Here is an 18,692-nt window from a genome sequence, read left to right on the forward strand (position 1 = left end):
CGAGCAGGGACACCTTCAACGAGATCAGTTTGCTCCAACGCCATCCAAACCGGCCTTGAATATTCCCAGGAACGTGGCGTCCCCACCCCTCTGGAAAATCTCCTCCAAAGGGAAGGGAAAGGAGCTCCCGGTGTGCAGCGGGATCGTTTCCCTCCTCCGGCATCCAGCCCTTCTCCAGCCCATCCCTGCGGGATGAGGGATGCGGAATGCTGTGTTTGACTGCGCAGCATCCTTTGCTTCCCAGACAAGCGCGATGAGCTGCGGGAAAGGCGAGGGGATTCTCCTCTCCCGGCTCCCATCGCGCCCCTGGGCGATCCATTAGTGCGGCCTAATTAGAATGTCAAAAGCCCGGTGACTAATTGACTTCGGGACGGCTTTTGTTGTTTTAAGGAGAAGGGGGAAGAAGGATTGTTAATTAGTTTAGTTCCGCGTTATCTGCACCACAGCCCCGAACGTTCCCCACAGCAGCAAATGAAGCTCCTTTTGGTTTTGTTATTCATGGCCCAGTCCGAGGTTGGGATTTTCCCGGGTGAGGGGTGATCCAGAGTTTAGCCGGGACTGGGGTTTTGATGAGCAAAAACCAGAGAAATCTGGAGAGCGATGGACGGGAGGGATGGGCAGAGAAACTCCGGGAGAAACGCAGAGGGAAAAATGGATATAATGGCTTTTCTCCATAAAAAACCCACAGGGAAGGAGAGCTGCTGTGTCTGTGCTCCCGAAACAAGGAACTCCAGGATCCAGGAAGGATCCAGTCCCCCGGGTCCTGCCTGGAGGTGCCTTGCAGGAGCGATGCTCAGGATCAGCTCCTTTCATCCCAAGAGCTGGGATTGGAATCCCTGCCCCCGGGAATGGCCCTGCCTGGCTCAGCCTCCCCAGAAAAGGCTGGAAATTGTTTTCTTCTCCCCCCAAAAATGAGTTTTATGGAAGTTTTTGGGTTCGCTGGAACTGGGCAAAGTAGGCTGAGGGGTGGAGGCAAAGATCCAGCCAGGAATTTCTCCCCTTTCCTGGAAAATCAGGGAAACAGCTTCATCTGCAGGATGACAGCAGTGCTGCCTTCCCACGTGGGCATTTCCATGCTGGAATTAAAATCAAATCCATCTTCCACATCCTGAGGCCATGAAATTTCTCCTTCTCAGGCATTTAAAGAATAAATAAATAAGCACATAAGGAAATTACCCATGGGAGCTCAATCCCATTGTGGGCAAAGGGATTACAGCTGGAAATAAAAGAAAATTAATTAATGATTAACCTTATCAGATGGGGGTGGATTCTGATCAGCCGATGGAAGAGAGGGGAAAATGGAAGAGGAGAAAAAAAGAGTGAGGAGTAAGGAAAAAAGCTGAGAACCAGAAGGTGCAGAAACAACTTCTACTTTCCTGCAGGGGTTCTGTGCTCCCGTTTTAAGTCTATTTACGATGGAAAGTGATTCCACGTGAGGAAAACCATTCCTTGGGTGGCAGCGGGGACTCGCAGCCCTGGAGGAGGGGGTTAAGAGGTACCTGCATGTCTGAATCTGCTCTCATTCCCACAGAGAGGCTCAGGCGCTCCCACAGGGGCACTTGGAACAATCCCACAAATGATGGCAACAGGATCTGCTCCTCCCGAGCCACAGATAAGAAACATCCACAGTTCGTGAGTAGGATTAGACAAGAGGTCACCCCAAGAGGTTTGGGAGCTCCTGGGTTACCCCAGGTCCGGGATACTCAGGATTTCCCTGGGAGGGTGAGGCTTTGCCACCGAGAGCTGCCCGCAGTCCTTGACCCAGTGCTGGACCCGTCCCTGCGTCCCCAGGAGGGAAATGGATGATTTGGGCTGCAAAGGGAGCTCTGTCCGGAGAGCAGGCTCTGGATTTCTCTCTGGGCTCGTTTCTCTCCTTCGCTAAGAGGATCTGACATGAGCTGATTTCCTCCCGTAAGGAGCCCTGGGAGGGGTGCTGCTGTCAGGCAACCTCCTCAGCACTCACACAAAGGACGACGCTGGCTTCCAGATTTCCAGCAAACTTTTAATATTTCCCCAAAACCAAACCACATCTGCTCTGCTGACACTTCTGAACAGGCCAAGTCGCCCCGAAAAGCTTTTCTCGCGTTGTCTCAAGTATAAATATTTTGATACAAAAAATAAAACCCCATAAACAAACCCCAAAACCCCACAAACCTCCCCCAAGGCATCCGGCGGTGCCGTGGGGACCCGTGGCCAGCTACAGCTGCAGGGATGGGCAGCCCCAGGTGCTCCCAGCCCCCATTCCCAGGGAATCCAGGAGCAGAAGAGTCTGAACGGTCTGGGCTGAGCTCGGAAGGTGCTTCGAGGTGTGGGGTGAGCCAGGGAGCCTCTGGTGGGCACAGGGATCGAGGCTCTGCTTCCAGGGCAGCTCAGGCAGCGTTCCCGGGGTGGGGCGATGGGCTGGAGCTCCAGCTGAGGGTGTGGGGACACAGCAGGGCACATCTGGCTGGGGTCAGAGCCACAGGGAGCCCCTGGGCCTTGTCAGGATCGCCCAGAGCAGGGGACACCGGGCTGGTGTCACTCGGAGGCACAGAGGGATGTCCCCTGCACGTCCCTCGGAGCGGGCCCAGCTCAGGGCGCTGGGACGCTGCCCCCATTCCCTGCTGGGAAAGCTTCTCCCGTTGCTGTTCCACAGCTCTGGACAGACCCAAGCAGGAGCAGCCCGTCCCTGTCTGCAGAGCACGCTCAGGATCAGGACTAAACCTCGCCTGATTCCTGACCACAGCCAGGAGCTCAGCTTTGGCGTTTACCCAGCAGCTGAGGGCGATCCGAGCCACTCTGACTTTTAAATTAAATTATCTCATGCATAGAAACTAAAGCTGCAGCAGAGGATTCACAGAACTCACCATCAAGGACTCCTTAACACATTAATATATATTAAGCTTTAAATAAAAAATCTTTCCAGGTTTGGGTTTTTTTTAATATATGCACTCTATAGATGCAACAAACTTGAGCCTGGTCTAACTCTCAGTCACACGCCGTGCTCTGCCCTTTATACAAAGTCTGCTCTACTGTGCTAATTCTTCCTTTTAAACAAATGCAGGTAGCCTAGACCTTAAAAAAGCTGCCCAGAGCCCCGGGGCTGAGCTGCCCTCCCTGACAAGTGGAGCAGTTCTGGTTCTGTGACATTGGGAAGGAGGTGAAAAACTGCTGTGCTGGGGCTTTAGATGATCTTGTTCTCCAGGGCTTCGATCCTTTTGGCCACAGCTTCCAGTGAGGAGGAGTTAAGGAGGAAAAACGACAGGGAATGTTGGGAGGGGGAGTTTTTATGTGGGCACAGAGTGATGGGGCGAGGTTTGAACTAAAAGACGAGAGGTTTAGATGGGATATTGGGAAGGAATTGCTCCTTGGGAGAGTGGTGAGGCCACGGAATGAAATTCCCAGAGCAGCTGGGGCTGCCCCTGGATCCCTGGCAGTGCCCACGGCCAGGCTGGACATTGGGGCTGGAGCAGCCTGGCACAGTGGGAGGTGTCCCTGCCAGGGCAGGGCTGGGATGGGATGGGATTTAGGCCCCTTCCCACCCAAACCACTCCAGGATTCCATGATCCCAGGCTGAGGATGGAAGTGCTGCCCTGCCGGGAGCAGGAGCAGAGGGAATCTGCCCCCATCCCCTCTGGCTCTCCCAGCCCTGCTCAGGCTGATGGATTTCAGCGGAGGCAGGAGCCGTCTGTGCTCACACGTCCTCCCACAGCCACGGATTCACTCAGAAACGAGGAGCAAACCCGGGAGCTGAACACTGGGGAGTGTTGGGGGGAGCTGCCGGAGCTCCCGGCCCCGAGGAGAGGAGCAGAGCGCTTTTCCTGGAGTTCCAGAGCAGCTTTCTGCTCCTGTCGCTGACTCCTGCTCCTGGGTGTCTGGGAGAGGCACCCGCGGGGGCAGAGATGTGAGTTCCCGCGGCCTCTGCACCACACAGGTCACGGATCTCGCTCCGCTCGGCTCCAGAGGAGGAACGGACCCGCGCGGGTGCCACAGCAGGGCCCAGAAACGCGGGAGGAGATCAGAACGTTGCTTTTAAAATTGGATCCTCTCCTGATGCTCAGCGGTAAGAAATCTCCCCTGCCCCTGTGAGCCACCCGAGGCTCCACGGATTCCCCTCCCCATGGGAAGTTTTAATCCTACTCACAATTTTTTGTGGCTCTTTTTTCTCTTTCAGCCACTTTAGGAAGGGCCCAGCAGGGCAGAACTCAGCCCCACCAGGTCGGTTCTGGTGGGATCCAACTCACCTGGCCGGAGATGCTTCCAGGGAACGGCTCCATCGGGATTTATCTCCCAGCACTGAGTTTTGGCCAGCTGGGACAACTTGGGATGGGTGGATGCACCCCCCTGGATTAGCCAGACCACCCACTCTGCAGTCGGAGGTGTTTGGCTGCAGAGGACCCTCTGTCCCTGCAGTTCCTGCAGGAATTCCAGCAGCACTGGATGTTTGCTCTGGGGGAATTCGCTGCCATGGAAAGGATCCCATCCACAGAGCTGGGATGGATCAGCTGGAAGGGTTTTTGTGCCCTCAGCCCAGCCCCAGCTCTCAGCCCTCCCATTCCAGCTGCCTCAGGACCTGCAGCCCCATCTTCCCACAATCCCAGACTCCCAGAGCTTGGAAAAGCTCTCCAGGGTCATCAAGTCCAATTTCTGACCAACCTCCACCTTGCCACCAGCCCCGAGCTCTGAGCGCCACCTCCAGCCCCCCTCAGTGCCTCATTCCCACCTTCCTGAAGCCCAACCCAACTCCTTCCCTCAGGAACAGACCTTCCCTGTGGCCCCTCCGGAAATCCCAGCCCAGCCCAGCCAGTCCCGGACGAGCTTCCAAAGGATATGTTTCTGCTGCAAGGAGCTGATGAGGTCTTCTACTTTGGTCTGGAACTTCACGATGGATTTGCACTCACACGGATCCTCCTCTGTGGGTCACAACAGCAAGGGATGAGTGGCACAAAAAAATTGATTTAACCAAAATCCCTGAGCCCAGTGAAACAGAACAATTCTTCTTGTCCTGGTCAGAGACAAGAAGGAAATCAAAATATAATTATTTCTAATTATCTGACTGATCTCTTCTGGCTTTAACTGGAGATGAGTGCAGAATGTCACAAATTCTTGTTATTTCAGCTGTGAAAAGTTTTCCCTGGATTTCCAGTTCTCTAAAAACCCACTGAGCTCTGCTCCTGATGCCTCAAGTTTGCCCTAAAATTGGGATCCGACCAACCACAAACCAACCTCTGTGTCCCCAACAACGTCCAGTGAACGTCTTGGTGGCACTGCTGCCACCAAGTCTGGTTTGAGCTTTGCTTGGGTAACTCCAGTCCTTGAGCGGGTGGAACCACGAGCATTAATCAGTTTGCTAATTTGTGTCACTAATTTACATCTGTTTTTCAAGGAGAATTAACTGAGACTGGAGCAGGAGGGAAAAGGGGTGGGGAAGGAAAGGGAGGGGTTACAAGGCCTCGCTGAGTTGAACAAACTGAAGGAGGAAATAAAAGCGAGAATTTTTGAAGGAAAGGAACCACTTGCACCAAAACACAGTGGGTTTAAAGCAGCCAGGAGTAACCTAAAGCTGGAGATTAACAGAAGATTTCCAGGCAGCCTTGAGAAATACAAACTGGCACTGGGAATCAAAGGAATGCAAATATCTCCTTGCCTTCCCTTTCTTTTTAGTACTCAAATGCAAACGTATTTACCCAAATTGGTGCCTTACAAACAAAGAGTTTTTCTGAAATCTCCTTTTCTTTTTTTGAAGGCTGAAGCCTGAATGTGTTTGAATGATCTTTAAGTGCAATTTGTTGGGGGTTTCATGTAGACCCCATCCTCTTGTTCTCGGATTGATCCCACTTTTTTAAGGAGAATTGGCAAAGAGTCTCTGCCTTGCAATCCTGGCTCTGCAGACACAGGGATTATCCCTCTCCAGCTTCTCCAGGAGAAAAGGAGATCCCATCTTTAGGAATCTGGGGACAAATTCATAACTTCTGAAGGAGAAGAAGGGCAGAGGGTGCAGGAAAAGGGAAGGAGAAGGATTTGGGAGAGGGGGACTGGCTGAGGTGTGGGGGCTGCTTTTCTTCAGGCAACCACCCAAAATATTGATGTGTCCTGGTCCTTCTGTGTGTTCTGCCAGCTCCACACGCCAGGAACAGAGAGATTTTTATAACACCCATCTAAAGGGCGTTTCCAGCCCTCCACTCCAGCCTTGACTGAACCCCTCCATCCCAACCCCCTCTCACCAACACAGATCTTTGGCTTCTTCAAGGGCATTTTCATCCCTCTACTCCAACCTTCAAATGTTGGGAATAAACCCCCTCCCCAACCCCCTCTCACCAACACAGACTGAAGATCTGCAGCTCCTCCAAGAGTGTTTTCATCCCTTCACTGCAGCCTTCAAACACTGACTGAACCCCAAACCCCCCACCCACACAGACTGAAGACCTGCAGCTCCTCCAAGAGCATTTTCATCCCTTCACTGCAAACACTGACTGAACCCCAAACCCCCCACCCACACAGACTGAAGACCTGCAGCTCCTCCAAGAGTGTTTTCATCCCTTCACTGCAGCCTTCAAACGCTGTGACTGAACCCCTCCATCCCTAATCCCCTCTCACCAACACAGATCTTCATCTGCAGCTTCTTCCCAATCTTGCTGATGGTCCTGAAGTCGGCAGAGTAGAAATAATGCTCAGCCACCGGTTCCGAGGCGATCTCCCTCAGCTCATCCTCCACGGCGTTGCCAACTCCCACGGCAAACATCCGAAATCCTAAATCCGGGAACGGGATGCTGTCAGCGGCACAGTCCATCCCTGCCAGGCTGGACATCCTCGTCCACCCCCTGGACCCTCAGGCCCCACACAGCTCCAGATCCTAACTGGGAATTAACCCCCCCACCTCCGCTCTTCCAGACTCCTTCCAGCCAGGTCAAATAGGGCCAAAGTAATTTTACAGGCAGAGTTTTTATTAAAATTTACCAGACCACGAGCACTGTGGGCACAAGAACAAGGTTTTGGAGATGCTTCTTTCAGCCAGGTCAAACAGGGGCCAAAATAATTTTGCAGGCAGAGTTTTACTGGAATTTCCCAGCCAATGAGCACAGGAACGAGGTTTTGGAGATGCTTCTTTCAGCCAGGTCAAACAGGGGCCAAAATAATTTTGCAGGCAGAGTTTTACTGGAATTTCCCAGCCAACGAGCACAGGAACAAGGTTTTGGAGATGCAAGAAAGGACAGGCAGTGGTAACACTGTGCCACTGATATGGAAGTGATAACACAGCAAAGAGAAACTGGAAGTTTCCAAAATAGGCTCAGCCCCCTGTTAATCAAGGCCTGTTAATGAGCCCCTCAGTGGCCAAGCCCTCTGCAGCAGGGACCTGGGGTCAGCAGAACGGAGCTGAGTCTCCTCCTAAAACTGCAGCCCCCACTGGGAGTTAAGAACTCGTCCAGGTTTTGTCCTGCTCTGCCAAGAGGCTGATCTGCGTTCAAGCCGTTTCTATTGAACTGAAATGCAATTTTCCCATCTTGGGTGGTATTAATTAACCCCTGATTCGAAATATTGGTCTCTCCTTGTCCATGCCCAGGCACCGGGAATGTTTCCCTGCTCTCCTTTTTGCCTTTCTCTGGCTATATCCAATATCGCTTTGTTTTTCCAAGGCTCAGCTCGCTGAACAATTCTGCAGTCTCATTTTAAGCACTTGTTTATCCCCCAGCCATAACTTATGGACAGATAAGAGATTTCCTCGCGGGGACAAGAGAGGAGGGAGAGACACGGCACAAAGTTTTATCACCAGGGAGGAATAAATTCTATAAATGCTCTTTACAAGAACCTTTTGTTTTATGAGAGCTGCACAGCCCCGTAAGACGTCAGAGTGCTTTGTAAACATTGGTTTTCCACGAGCTCCCTGACCTTTCCGGTTATGTGCTGGCCCCGAGTCCCATCTAGCGGTGGAGAGCCAAGTTAAAAGGAAGGGAAGGATTCAGCAATTCCTGAGTGAATTCCCGAGGGCTGGATCATTTTAGCACAGGGGTGTCAGACTGGGAACGCGCTCAGCGGGTCAGCACAGGGGCAGCTCTCGAGGCATTCATATTTCATGGGGCTCAGACACAGAAATCCATCCGTGTGTGGCCACTGAGCATTTCCCTGCAACAGCAGCTGAGGAAAGTTTCTTATTAATGTGCCTGGGGTTCCTCCTTAATCCGCGTCTGTGCTTTGTTTATTGTTTTATTGGGGCTTTTTTGCCTTTTCCAGGCCTTGAGGCTGATGCAGCCAAGCCACGCTCGGCCCTACAGCTCCTGGGATTTGTTGTTTTTGCCTCTCGTGTGCCTCTGATGCTGGGCTGGGTTTCCTGACCAACCCCGGACAAATCCCAGACTGGCTTGGGTTGGGAGGGACCTTAAAGCTCCTCTTGTTCCATCACCTCCCACCAGCCCAGGTTGCTCCAAGCCCCATCCAACCCTGAGGATGCTGGAACCTCCTAACTCTGAGCTCCCCCTGCAGTTCCCTCCACGTTTGTGTGGAGCAATTAGACCTGGGTGCGTCCCGCTCCAACGGGTGGAACTCCATCCCATCCATCCCATCCATCCCATCCATCCCATCCATTCCTTCCATCCCATCCATCCCATCCATCCCATTCCAACGGGTGGAACTCCATCCCATCCATCCCATCCATCCCATCCATCCCACTCCAACGGGTGGAACTCCATCCCATCCATCCCATCCATCCCATCCATCCCATCCATCCCATCCATCCCATTCCAATGGGTGGAACTCCATCCCCTCCATCCCCTCCATCCCATCCATCCCATCCATCCCACTCCAACAGGTGGAACTCTATCCCATCCATCCCGTCCGTCCCATTCCAGGGGGTGGAACTCCATCCCATCCATCCCATCCATCCCAGCCATCCCATTCCAGGGGGTGGAACTCCATCCCATCCATCCCATCCATCCCATCCATCCCATCCATCCCATCCATCCCATCCATCCCATCCATCCCATCCATCCCATTCCAAGGGGTGGAACTCCACCCTGCCCAGCAGAAACTCCTCCAAAGACACAGAGGGGCTCTAGAACCAGCTCTTGGCAAACCAAGGTGCACCCAGACTGAGGTGCTCCAAGCTCTCTGCGAGGAGGGACAGTCAGGGAATATCTCCCCAAAATTACTCTGTAGTACCCTAAGAGCCACCTTTCCCAAGAGTCCCAAGGGAGAAGAAGCTGCTGGGAATTCAGGAGCCCTACCTGAGTCCTTGGCTTTCTTGGCAGCATCTGAGATATAATCCTGGGAGCGCCCGTCGGTGAACACAATCCCCACCTTGGGGACGCCGGGCCGGGCTCCGTTGATGGCGGAGAAGGAGCTGTCAACGAGGTACTTCAGAGCCTGGCCTGTCATGGTCCCCTTCTCCATGTAGGACATTTTCTTCACTGCTGCTTTGATGTCCTTCTTGTTCTTGAACTGCCCCAGGGGGAACTCCTGCCGGACAGAGCTGGAGTACTGCACCAGCCCCACCTGGGCCTGCTTGTCCGACACCTCCAGCGAATCCACGATTTGGTTGATGAATTTCTTCACCAGCTCGAAGTTCTCAGGCCTCACACTCTTGGAGCCATCAATGAGGAACACGAGATCCAGAGCAGAGCCCAAGCCACCGTTGCAAGCTGAGGGAAAACAGAGAAAGAGGCAGAAGAAGACAGCAAAGACCTCAATAAATGATGCAGGAAAATAGAACCCTAATGCCATTTATTGCTGAGGAAAAGGGGTTAATCCATGAAAACCCAACAAGAGATCCCAGCAATGGTTTGAAAGTGATTCTGGGCTGTAAGAGCAGCGTTTCCTTCCTGCCTGCTCTGAGCAGAACATCCCAGTGCTGTCCCCACCGTCCCCTCTCAGCTCCGGGACCCCTCACGTACCGGTGCAGGTCCTGCCATCACTGTTGAGGCTGAAGCCGTCCCTGCAGGCGCACCTGTAGGCCCCCGGGGTGCTGACACACACCTGCTCGCAGTCGTGGTCCCCCGTGGCACACAGGTCCGACACCACTGAGGAGAGGAGAGGGGTGGCTTCAGCTGGGGGCCAGCCCGGGGCCTCCCCACCCACACCCAGCACTGCACAGCCCACAGCAGCCCCATAATTAAATCTGCATCATTAAATCCTGCAGCAGGACACAGCGCAGTGACCCGGGACAGTGGCTGAGGTATAAAGACAAGGAAGAAACTTCCACAAGTCTCCCAGCTCCAAGGCACAGTCAGGACTGGAAACCCTCCCCATCCTGAGGGCAAACCCAGCTGGGTGTGGAGCAAATCCCAGCACAGCTCACTCTGAAAAGGGTCTGGAGGGCCAGGACCCAGGGAATGGCTTCCCAGTGCCAGAGGGCAGGGCTGGATGGGATCTTGGGCAGGAATTGTTCCGTGGCAGGGTGGGCAGGGGCTGGCATGGAATTGCCAGAGCAGCTGGGGCTGCCCCTGGATCCCTGGCAGTGCCCAAGGCCAGGCTGGACATTGGGGCTGGGAGCAGCCTGGGACAGTGGGAGGGGTGGGATGGGATGGGATTTAAGCTCCTTCCCACCCAAAGCATTCCAGGACTCTCTGCAAAGCTTTAAGGCCCATCCCAACCCAAACCATTCCTAATTCCCTGCTGGCTGGCAGCCCCAGAGCTCCGGGCTGGGAATGCCAGGACTCACCACAGAAAGCCTCCTGGAACTTGTGGGTCAGCTTCTCAATGACGCTGTAGCTCTCCACGTAGTCCACGTGCTCGTCCAGGGGCTCGCTGGCCATCTGCCTCAGCGTGCCCATGTCCACCCTGCCCACGCCGATGGCGAAGATCTCGATGCCCGCGGCCCTGGCCCGGGCGGACACGTCCTGCACCCCGTCCTGGGGCCGGCCGTCGGTCACCACGATGGCCACCTGCAGCGGGGAGGGAGGGCTGGGTGGGCATTGATGTCCTCACCAATATTCCCATAACGGTTGTGGAATGGGCTGGGGGAGGAGGGGAGGGTATGCATTTCTAAAACAAAGGGAAAAGGGAATCCCACCAGCTCTTCCCGCACTTTGGAGATCACACAAACCATTCTTTTTTAGGTGGAATTAGTTTCCTTCCGAGCTGGAAAGGTTAAAGTGCCAGGGATTGAATGGTTCCTTCAAGGGATAACGGCTGCATCCCCCTCTAAGGAAACCAAATTAAAATTTATGTCATTCGCAGCCAAACTCGAGCTGAAGCCAAACTAAAGATCTTCAGAGACACTGGGGACAAGCCCAGCTGAGTGTGGGACTTCACAGAATCTCAGGAAATGCCATGGAAACTTGGGATGAAGGCTTCATCCCATTTATAGGTAGAGGAGCTGAAGGATGGGGACAGAGAGGGGACAGGATCTGCCTGAGGTCACATTGTCAGTGCCAGGATTTGTGATCCTGTGCTCCAAAATAAACAGCAGAGGCCAAATCCCAGCCCTGCTAACCCCAGCATTAAAGTGGCAGCTGGTTTAGGAGGGAACTGGATTTCACCTTGGATTAAACAGAGCTCTGAACCAGTTAAAAGCCTCCCAGAGTCCTGCTCCTGCTTTGTCCCTTTTCCTCTTTATTTTTCCTCTGAAAGAGACTTTGTCACAAGACCCGAATTCTTGCTCTGTGCCAGTTTTTCTGCCCCTGCCACTTTTCCTCACAACTGATTAATTGTGACACCACTGCCAGTGCCACAGGAGCTGCTTGGGCTGGAACACGGAACGGGGAAAGAGCTTCCCCTCTGTAAAAAGCAGGAAAAACCCAGGGCTCTGCAATCTAAGCTCAGCTGTTTGAAGGGCTGCACAGTTAAAAATCCCCAGGAGCGTCACAATTCCACAGCTGCTGCTTCCAAGGGGGAAAACCCAAACAATTCCAAGCCTTTCTCTTCCGGTGTGGCAAAAATAAAGCAAAGCCTCACCCGCGGCAGGTGTGGGTGCGTGGGGTGGCGAGAGGATGTGCCGGGGTTCTCCTGGAGCTGGAGCGGATCCGTCCCTGCAGTGGAGCCTTTTGCCAGGAGAGAGAGCCCTCGGCTCAGCCTCGGCTGCAGCCGATCGGAGCCTCACACAGCCCGGCCGGCAGCGAACAGAGGCCTTATCAAATCGGGGATCAGAGGCGTTATCAAATCGGGGATCACAGGCCTTATCAAATCAGGGATCAGAGGCCTTATCAAATCGGGGATCAGAGGCGTTATCAAATCGGGGATCACAGGCCTTATCAAATCGGGGATCAGAGGCCTTATCAAATCGGGGATGAGAGGCATTATCAAATCGGGAATCAGAGGCCTTATCAAATCAGGGATCAAACCCTGCCAGCAGGTCCTGTCAGCAGCCGCTTGTCCTCCTGGAATTCTCTTCCTAAATCAAGAGATTCTCCAGGATTTATCAGCTCCTCTCCATCTCCAGGTCAGGGGAGCATCTTCAGCTAAGCCCGAGCCCAGATAAACCCAAGCCCAGATGAGCCCGAGCCCAGATAAGCCCCAGACAGGATGGAGCTGCAGCATCCACACCTGGATTTGATGGGAAAGATCCTCACGGTGCCTCTGTGGGGAAATCTGCCATAAAGGATTCAAAATTCCCGCTGCTTTCTGCCCTGCTCTTGGAGGAAATGAAACTTGGGAGTAAGGAGTCGGGGTCGGGAATTAACCAGGGACCCCGTGGGGAAGATGAATTTAACAGCAGGACCCAGCACCCACCAGCCATGGGACCTGTGGCAGCCTGACAGAAGGAGCGTGAAAAATACACCTCAATATCACATTTGGTTTGCCCAATCATCAGGAAATCCTGACTTTCTCCCAGGATTCCCACCGTGGATGATTTTCCTGCCAGCCTGAGTCAATGTGAAAAAATGTCCTTTGTTTGTTGCTAGTTTTGAACCTTCCTCCAAATTACTTGCAGTCCAAGGGTCTCTGTCAGTGGAAAAGCTGAGTGCTGGTGTGTGCTGGGTTTGGGAAAGGGTCGGAGCCTCCGGATCCTGGCAGGGCTGGCACTGCTCTGCCGTGTGAGGGGAGCTGTGAGCAGGTGGAGTTCTGCTGCCTCCCACAGCTGAATCCTGCCCTGATCTTCTGAGGGAAACTCAGAAATTTTGCTTTTCAAGGTCAAACCTTGTCCTCATTTTAACCAGCAGCTTTCCCTGTGAATTGCTGACATTCTGGATCCCATTTTCTTCGGTCAGACAGAAATCCCCCGTGTTCTCCTGACACGATTTATTCCTGGTGCACTCAGACACCCGAGCATTCCCAAGCATCCCCAGCTATTCCCAGCTCCAGGCAAGCCTTTCCTGGCGATCCCACGGCTAATGAGGGAGCGATGGCTCATCCTGCCCCTGGAACGCGATGTTCCAGCAGCGCTCCAAGGAGAATCGGGCAGGGAGCTGGATAAAGCCCTGGATCTGCTCAGCAATTTGCCAATTTATTTGCTGTTCTTCCCCAAAAAACAAGGTGGAAGTAATTGGGCTCCCTGCGGGGTTTGAGGAAGGTGGGAGCAGGTTTTTCTCAGAGCTCCTGTGGAAACAAATTGTGCTTTTCCCTGGCCCGGGGTGATGTTTGCTGCACAAAGCACAGCGAGAGCCAAGCTCCGTGTGATGCTTCGGGATGCTGACAACCGGATTTGCACGAGGATTTGTTGGATTTCTGCTGTGGGAAGGAGCAAGGACCGTGTCTGGTGTTTCTGGAAGCTTCTCCCTCAATCCCTGCATGACCTGTTCCTCCTCCCAGGCTGGGGATGGGGTCACCCTGAGCAGAAGGGAAAGGCTGGCTGGACTTCAAGGAGTAGGAAAAAAGGGAAAAAATAACCAGGGACCCAAGAATACAAATGGTTGTGGAGTTTTCCACCCCGTGGAGGCACTGAAAAGCCACCCAGGCATGGTCCTGGGCAGCCCCAGTGGAGCACAAGGTGAGCTCCAGACACCCCTTCCAGCGCCTTTCTGTGATTCTGGATCAGCTCTGAAGTGGAAGGGAAGAGGGAAAAGCAAGGAGGGATTTCCTTTTTCCCCCTTTTTTTACTGCCTCAGATAAATCATTCCAAAGCCCACTGCTCTCCACTTTTCCAGCTGTCCAGGAAAGGAGGCTTCAGGGAATTCCAGGATCGTTTGTAGCACGCAGCCAGAGGTGACAGGGAACAGCAAGGGCTGGGGGGTGTCTGGCAGCAGGAAGAGCGTGCACGAGGAAAGGGGATACGGAACGGTGTGGAAGAGATTCCGGAGATGAGGATCCAGCATTTCCATGGACAGCTCAGTGGAAACGTCTCTCCGATCTACAGGAGTGGCCAGAGGTGTGTGGAAAAGCCAGGCTGAGTTAAGAACAAAACCAGGGACTGAGACTGAAAGTGTTACAAGGAGTGTCGCATTTCCTGTCACTAAGTCCCAAAGATGAGCTTTGTTTGCGAGAAGAATGGAGAGGTTTGAACCTCCCAAAAGGTTTCCAGAATTGGGAGCTTTGAACCTCCCAGAGGTCTTCAAGAGTTGAAGGGTTGGAACCTCACAGAGGATTGCAAGAAGAATTGAGAGGTGTGAACTTCCCAGAGGTTTTCAAGCAGAAATTGAGCAGTTTGAACCTGAAGGAGAATTTAAAGGACAGAGAGGTTGGAACCTCCCAGAAGTTTTCAACACTTGAGAGGTGTGAACTTCCCAGAGGTGTAAACTTCCCAGAGGTGTTCAAGCCTCCCACAGGTTTTCCACCTGCGACAATCAACCCCCACGCGTCCACACCCAAACAAAGCCCGGAGAAAATCACCTTTCTGCCTTTTCCAACCGCTCCACGATGGATGCCAAGCACCGAGCTGGACGAACCAGACCCTTTCCTTGCCTCCTTACCTTTTTGAAGTTGGGCGCGCTGCCCCTGCTGCCCTCGGCGGCGCTGAAGGCGCGGCTGATGGCGAACTGGATGGCCAGGCCGGTCATGGTGCCCGTGGAGAGGGGCTGGATCCTGCGCACGGCCTGCAGCAGCGCCGCCTTGCTCTGGTGGCTCTGCAGGGAGACCTCGCTGCGCACGGCGCTGGCGAAGTTGACGATGCCCACGCGGGTGGCGTTGGGGCCCACGTCCAGCGCCTCGATCACGCGCGACACGAACACCTTGATCTTCTCGAACTCGTGCGGCCGCACGCTGCGCGAGCTGTCGATGATGAACACCAGGTCCGTGGGCTTGGTCCTGCACAGGGTGCCTGGGGACGGCAGGGACGGAGGAGACATCAAAGGGGGAGGAGGGAGGAGTGTCCCAGGAGGGAGAGAACGGCGCTGTTGCACAGAGGAGCTGTGAGATTCAGACCTTCCTCTGTTTCACAATTTAACTGAGTATTTTAAATGCTTTTTGCTTTTCTAGGGAAGCCCCTGTAGGAAGGCAGAGTTCCTGGGGGGTGACACGGGCTTGTGATGAGCAGGGTGTCCCTTGTCACCTCAGGATGTCATTGAGGGCTGCGGGAACCTCATCCACCTACGGCAGAGCAGAGAGAGGGAGGCAGGGAGGGATAAAGGTGTGGAGTGACAGCATGGAGAGAAGGAAGGAGGGAGGGAAGACGGGAAGGAGGGAGGGATAAAGCTGTGAAATGACGGAAGGAAGGAATTCAAAAGGAATTCGGAAGGAATTCGGAAGGAAGGAATTCGGAATGAAGGAATTCGGAAGGAAGGAAGGAAGGAATTCGGAAGGAAGGAAGGAATTCGGAAGGAAGGAATTCAGAGGGAAGGAAGGAAGGAAGGAAGGAAGGAAGGAAGGAAGGAAGGAAGGAAGGAAGGAAGGAAGGAAGGAAGGAAGGAAGGAAGGAAGGAAGGAAGGACGGACAACACTGAGGGGAGGAAGGAGGGAGGGAAGGAGGGATAAAGCTGTGGACTGAAACCTGAGCTGCATTTCTGCATCCAGAAAAAAGCTGGAAAGGCGTTACTGCACCTCAGAGCTGGATAACCGATCCCACGGATATCAATTAACGGGAACGGGGCCAGAGCCAGGCGTGCCACTCAGCGATCAGCTGGGGTTGGGAACAACATTCCCAGGTGAAGCCCCCAGCACAGCAGGAGCCAGACCCCTGTGCAGCAATAATAAAATCTGTAACACAGCACAGAGCTGGTTCATGTCTGTGAGGGGAAAACAACAGAGAAATCTGGAACCCATAACTGATAATTAATAACTGATAACTAATAATTGATAATTAATAATTGATAATTATTCTCTACAGCCCCATGAATACCCACAGTGAAAAGGAGATGCTATAAACAGGAAGCATCAGCAATGCAACAAGCTGAATTATTATTATTATTATTATTATTATTATTATTATTATTTTAATTTCTCGCTTTCAAACCATTTTCCACCTTCATTTTCAGCTGTGGCAAGACATAAAAGAAGGCCTGGTGGTTTGTACGATTTCCTGAATGAACTGCCCCATTTCCCCCAGCAGATCTGTGGCATCCAGTTCTTTCCGATGCTTTTTCCCTCTCATTCCCTGTCTCTGTCAGGCCACCAAGTGCTCTGGTAACATTTGATTTCTGCGGGGCCCAGGGAGTTCCTGTCACAAAGGAGGTTCCTGTGGACAGATTTTCAAATGGGAGCTTTTGGGCCAACAGATCTGCTCCAAATGGTGACAGAAATATTACAGACAGTCCTCAGCGTGAGATCTAAGGGGGCTTTCAGTCGTTGGGACAGATAAAAATAAATACCCTGCAATGGATCCCTAAAGGAAATAATCAGGTTTGTGTCCTGAGGGGCACCGAGGATGAATCTGAAGGGGGAAGCAGGTCAGGCAGGGGTCACTTTATCAGGAGCTGGAATTTCCACTAATATCCAATCTAACCTTTCCCCACATGGATGAATTTCATTCCCCCCCCCCCCCTTAATTCATTGCAGAGGAAGGAAAATTCCCTTGGAGATCCATCTGCAGCATTGGAAATCCCTTTTCCAGGGGTTCCTTGTTCCCACAGGTGAGAAATGGAGGTCCAGGGAAAGGCTCAAAGCCCCACAATTAATTCCTCCAGATAGAAAACACAAATCCCCCTTTGTGCTGATGAATCACCTCTGGATTTAGTGACAAACCCAGCAGGAAAAGTGATTTTATTTCCCTAAGAACAGCTGGAGCCAATAGAAATTTTGAGGTCTATCTATTTTATTTATTTCTGCTCGGTAGTTTTGCCCTGAATAACATTTTAAACCTCTTTTTATGGGAGTGGAGTCTATTCCAGAGAAGTGAAGGGGAAAGAAGGGGTATCAGGTGGGAGATTTGTGGGATTTCAGCCACAGCCAGGCCCTGTTTGCTCCAGGAGGTGACAGTCACTTGCTCTGATTGACACCTTGACTCAGCACAGTTTAGTTTAAACTTGAATTAAACCAGAAATAAAATCTTCCCCTACATTTACAAATATCCGCACTAGGAATTTTTCAGGAACAGCTGAATTCACGCCTGGATTTAGCCGAAAATCCCCCTCGGGGCATCTTTGCCGTATCCATTAAACCACCGGGAAAGCAGCGCAGTAAGCCAGGACTAGAGGGGTTTGTTTTAGAGCAGGGCTGAGCTCAGCCACGGCTCCGTTCCATTTCCCAACTCTGCCCAGCAAAGAGAAGCCTCCTTCCCCAAATCCCGGAGGAGAAAGGGCTCAGCTGATCCCAACTCCCCCCTCCCTCAGCCCCAGGCGCCTCTGCAGTCACTGTCACACCTGCACAGCTGAGGCTGCCCGTGGCTGTGTGAGGGGCGGTATCATCATCATCATCACCATCAGACCATCAAATATCTGTAATTCCCACAAGTTTGGCCTTGGAGCCGAGTTTGCCTCTCCTGCAGAGGCTTCTCCAGGCTGCCTGGAGCCTGAGGAAGGGCAGAGATGCTCCTGAGGACCAGACCCTCCCTTCCCTGGGTGTCCAGCCCTTCCCTGGGTGTCCAGCCCTTTCCCAGGTGTCCAGCCCTTGCTGGCACTCATTCCAGGCTGGCATTTAGAGCCCGTGCAGCTCACCTGCTCCTGGCTGCCCTACTCCCTACCAGGAATGTCAAACAGAGCAGGATTTTGCTCAGGAGCAGACAAAGAAAACCCGGGGCAAGTCCCGTTCCCAGCACCCGACCCGGACCTTCCCTTCGTAGGGACAAAGCAGCTCCTGCTCCAGCTCCCAGCCAGAGCAGCCCTCGTGGAGCTGGAGAGGGGAGGGAAGGGACAGCAGAGCCCTTGTCCCACCTGGGCCTCCTCCAGCCCCAAGAGGTGTCCCGGGGCCACCTGCGCTGTCCCCGCAGGAGCCAACCCAACTCCAGGGGCACACTGGACACAGCTCCTGTGCCTCCCTGGCTCTCGCTGGGTTTTCTCGCCTCCTTCCCCCTCCCAGCGCCAGGCAGGAGGCACAGGGGACGCCCAGCTCCCCCCCCAGCTCCCCCCAGCACCCCCGGCTCCCCCGGCTCCCCCGGCTCCCCCGGCTCCCCACTCACCGCGGGGCTGCGGAGGGGCCCCGCAGGCGCCGGAGCTGTGCAGGAGCAGCAGCAGCGAGAGCAGCAGGGCACCGCAGATCCTGGCCATGGCCGCGCCGGGCTGCGAGTGCGGGGCAGAGCCCTGGCCCCGGGTATTAACCTGCCCCGCTCCGGAGGCTCCGAGCCAGCCCCTGACGCGCCGGGGGCCGGGGGGGCAGCGAGGGGAGAGGGGCAGGGGGAAGGAGCAGGGGGAGATGCTGCTCCAGGGTGGGGAGGGGGCGATGCCCAGCCCTGCCCGGCCCCGCCGGCCCCCAGGCCCCCACAATGGCCCCATTGCTGCTGGAAGGGCACGGGGAGCTATAAAGGGCCCCGGGGCGGG

At 53.9% G+C, this 18,692-nt stretch overlaps 1 protein-coding gene across 1 annotated transcript; it reads right to left on the reverse strand.

The window, feature by feature from the left end:
- Window positions 1-1,996: 1,996 nt before the first annotated feature.
- On the reverse strand, window positions 1,997-18,480 carry MATN1 (matrilin 1). The gene is made up of 8 exons (XM_039564727.1): window positions 18,335-18,480; window positions 14,757-15,103; window positions 10,631-10,853; window positions 9,864-9,989; window positions 9,198-9,611; window positions 6,577-6,729; window positions 4,812-4,892; window positions 1,997-3,213 (listed from the first exon to the last, which is right to left on the reverse strand). The coding sequence occupies exons 1-8, from the start codon at window positions 18,420-18,422 to the stop codon at window positions 3,164-3,166; spliced, it is 1,482 nt and encodes a 493-aa protein (XP_039420661.1). The 5' UTR covers window positions 18,423-18,480; the 3' UTR covers window positions 1,997-3,163.
- Window positions 18,481-18,692: the final 212 nt, after the last annotated feature.

The sequence above is a fragment of the Corvus cornix genome, chromosome 23 (assembly GCF_000738735.6).
Source record: "Corvus cornix cornix isolate S_Up_H32 chromosome 23, ASM73873v5, whole genome shotgun sequence".
In the NCBI taxonomy this organism is placed as follows: Eukaryota; Metazoa; Chordata; class Aves; order Passeriformes; family Corvidae; genus Corvus; species Corvus cornix.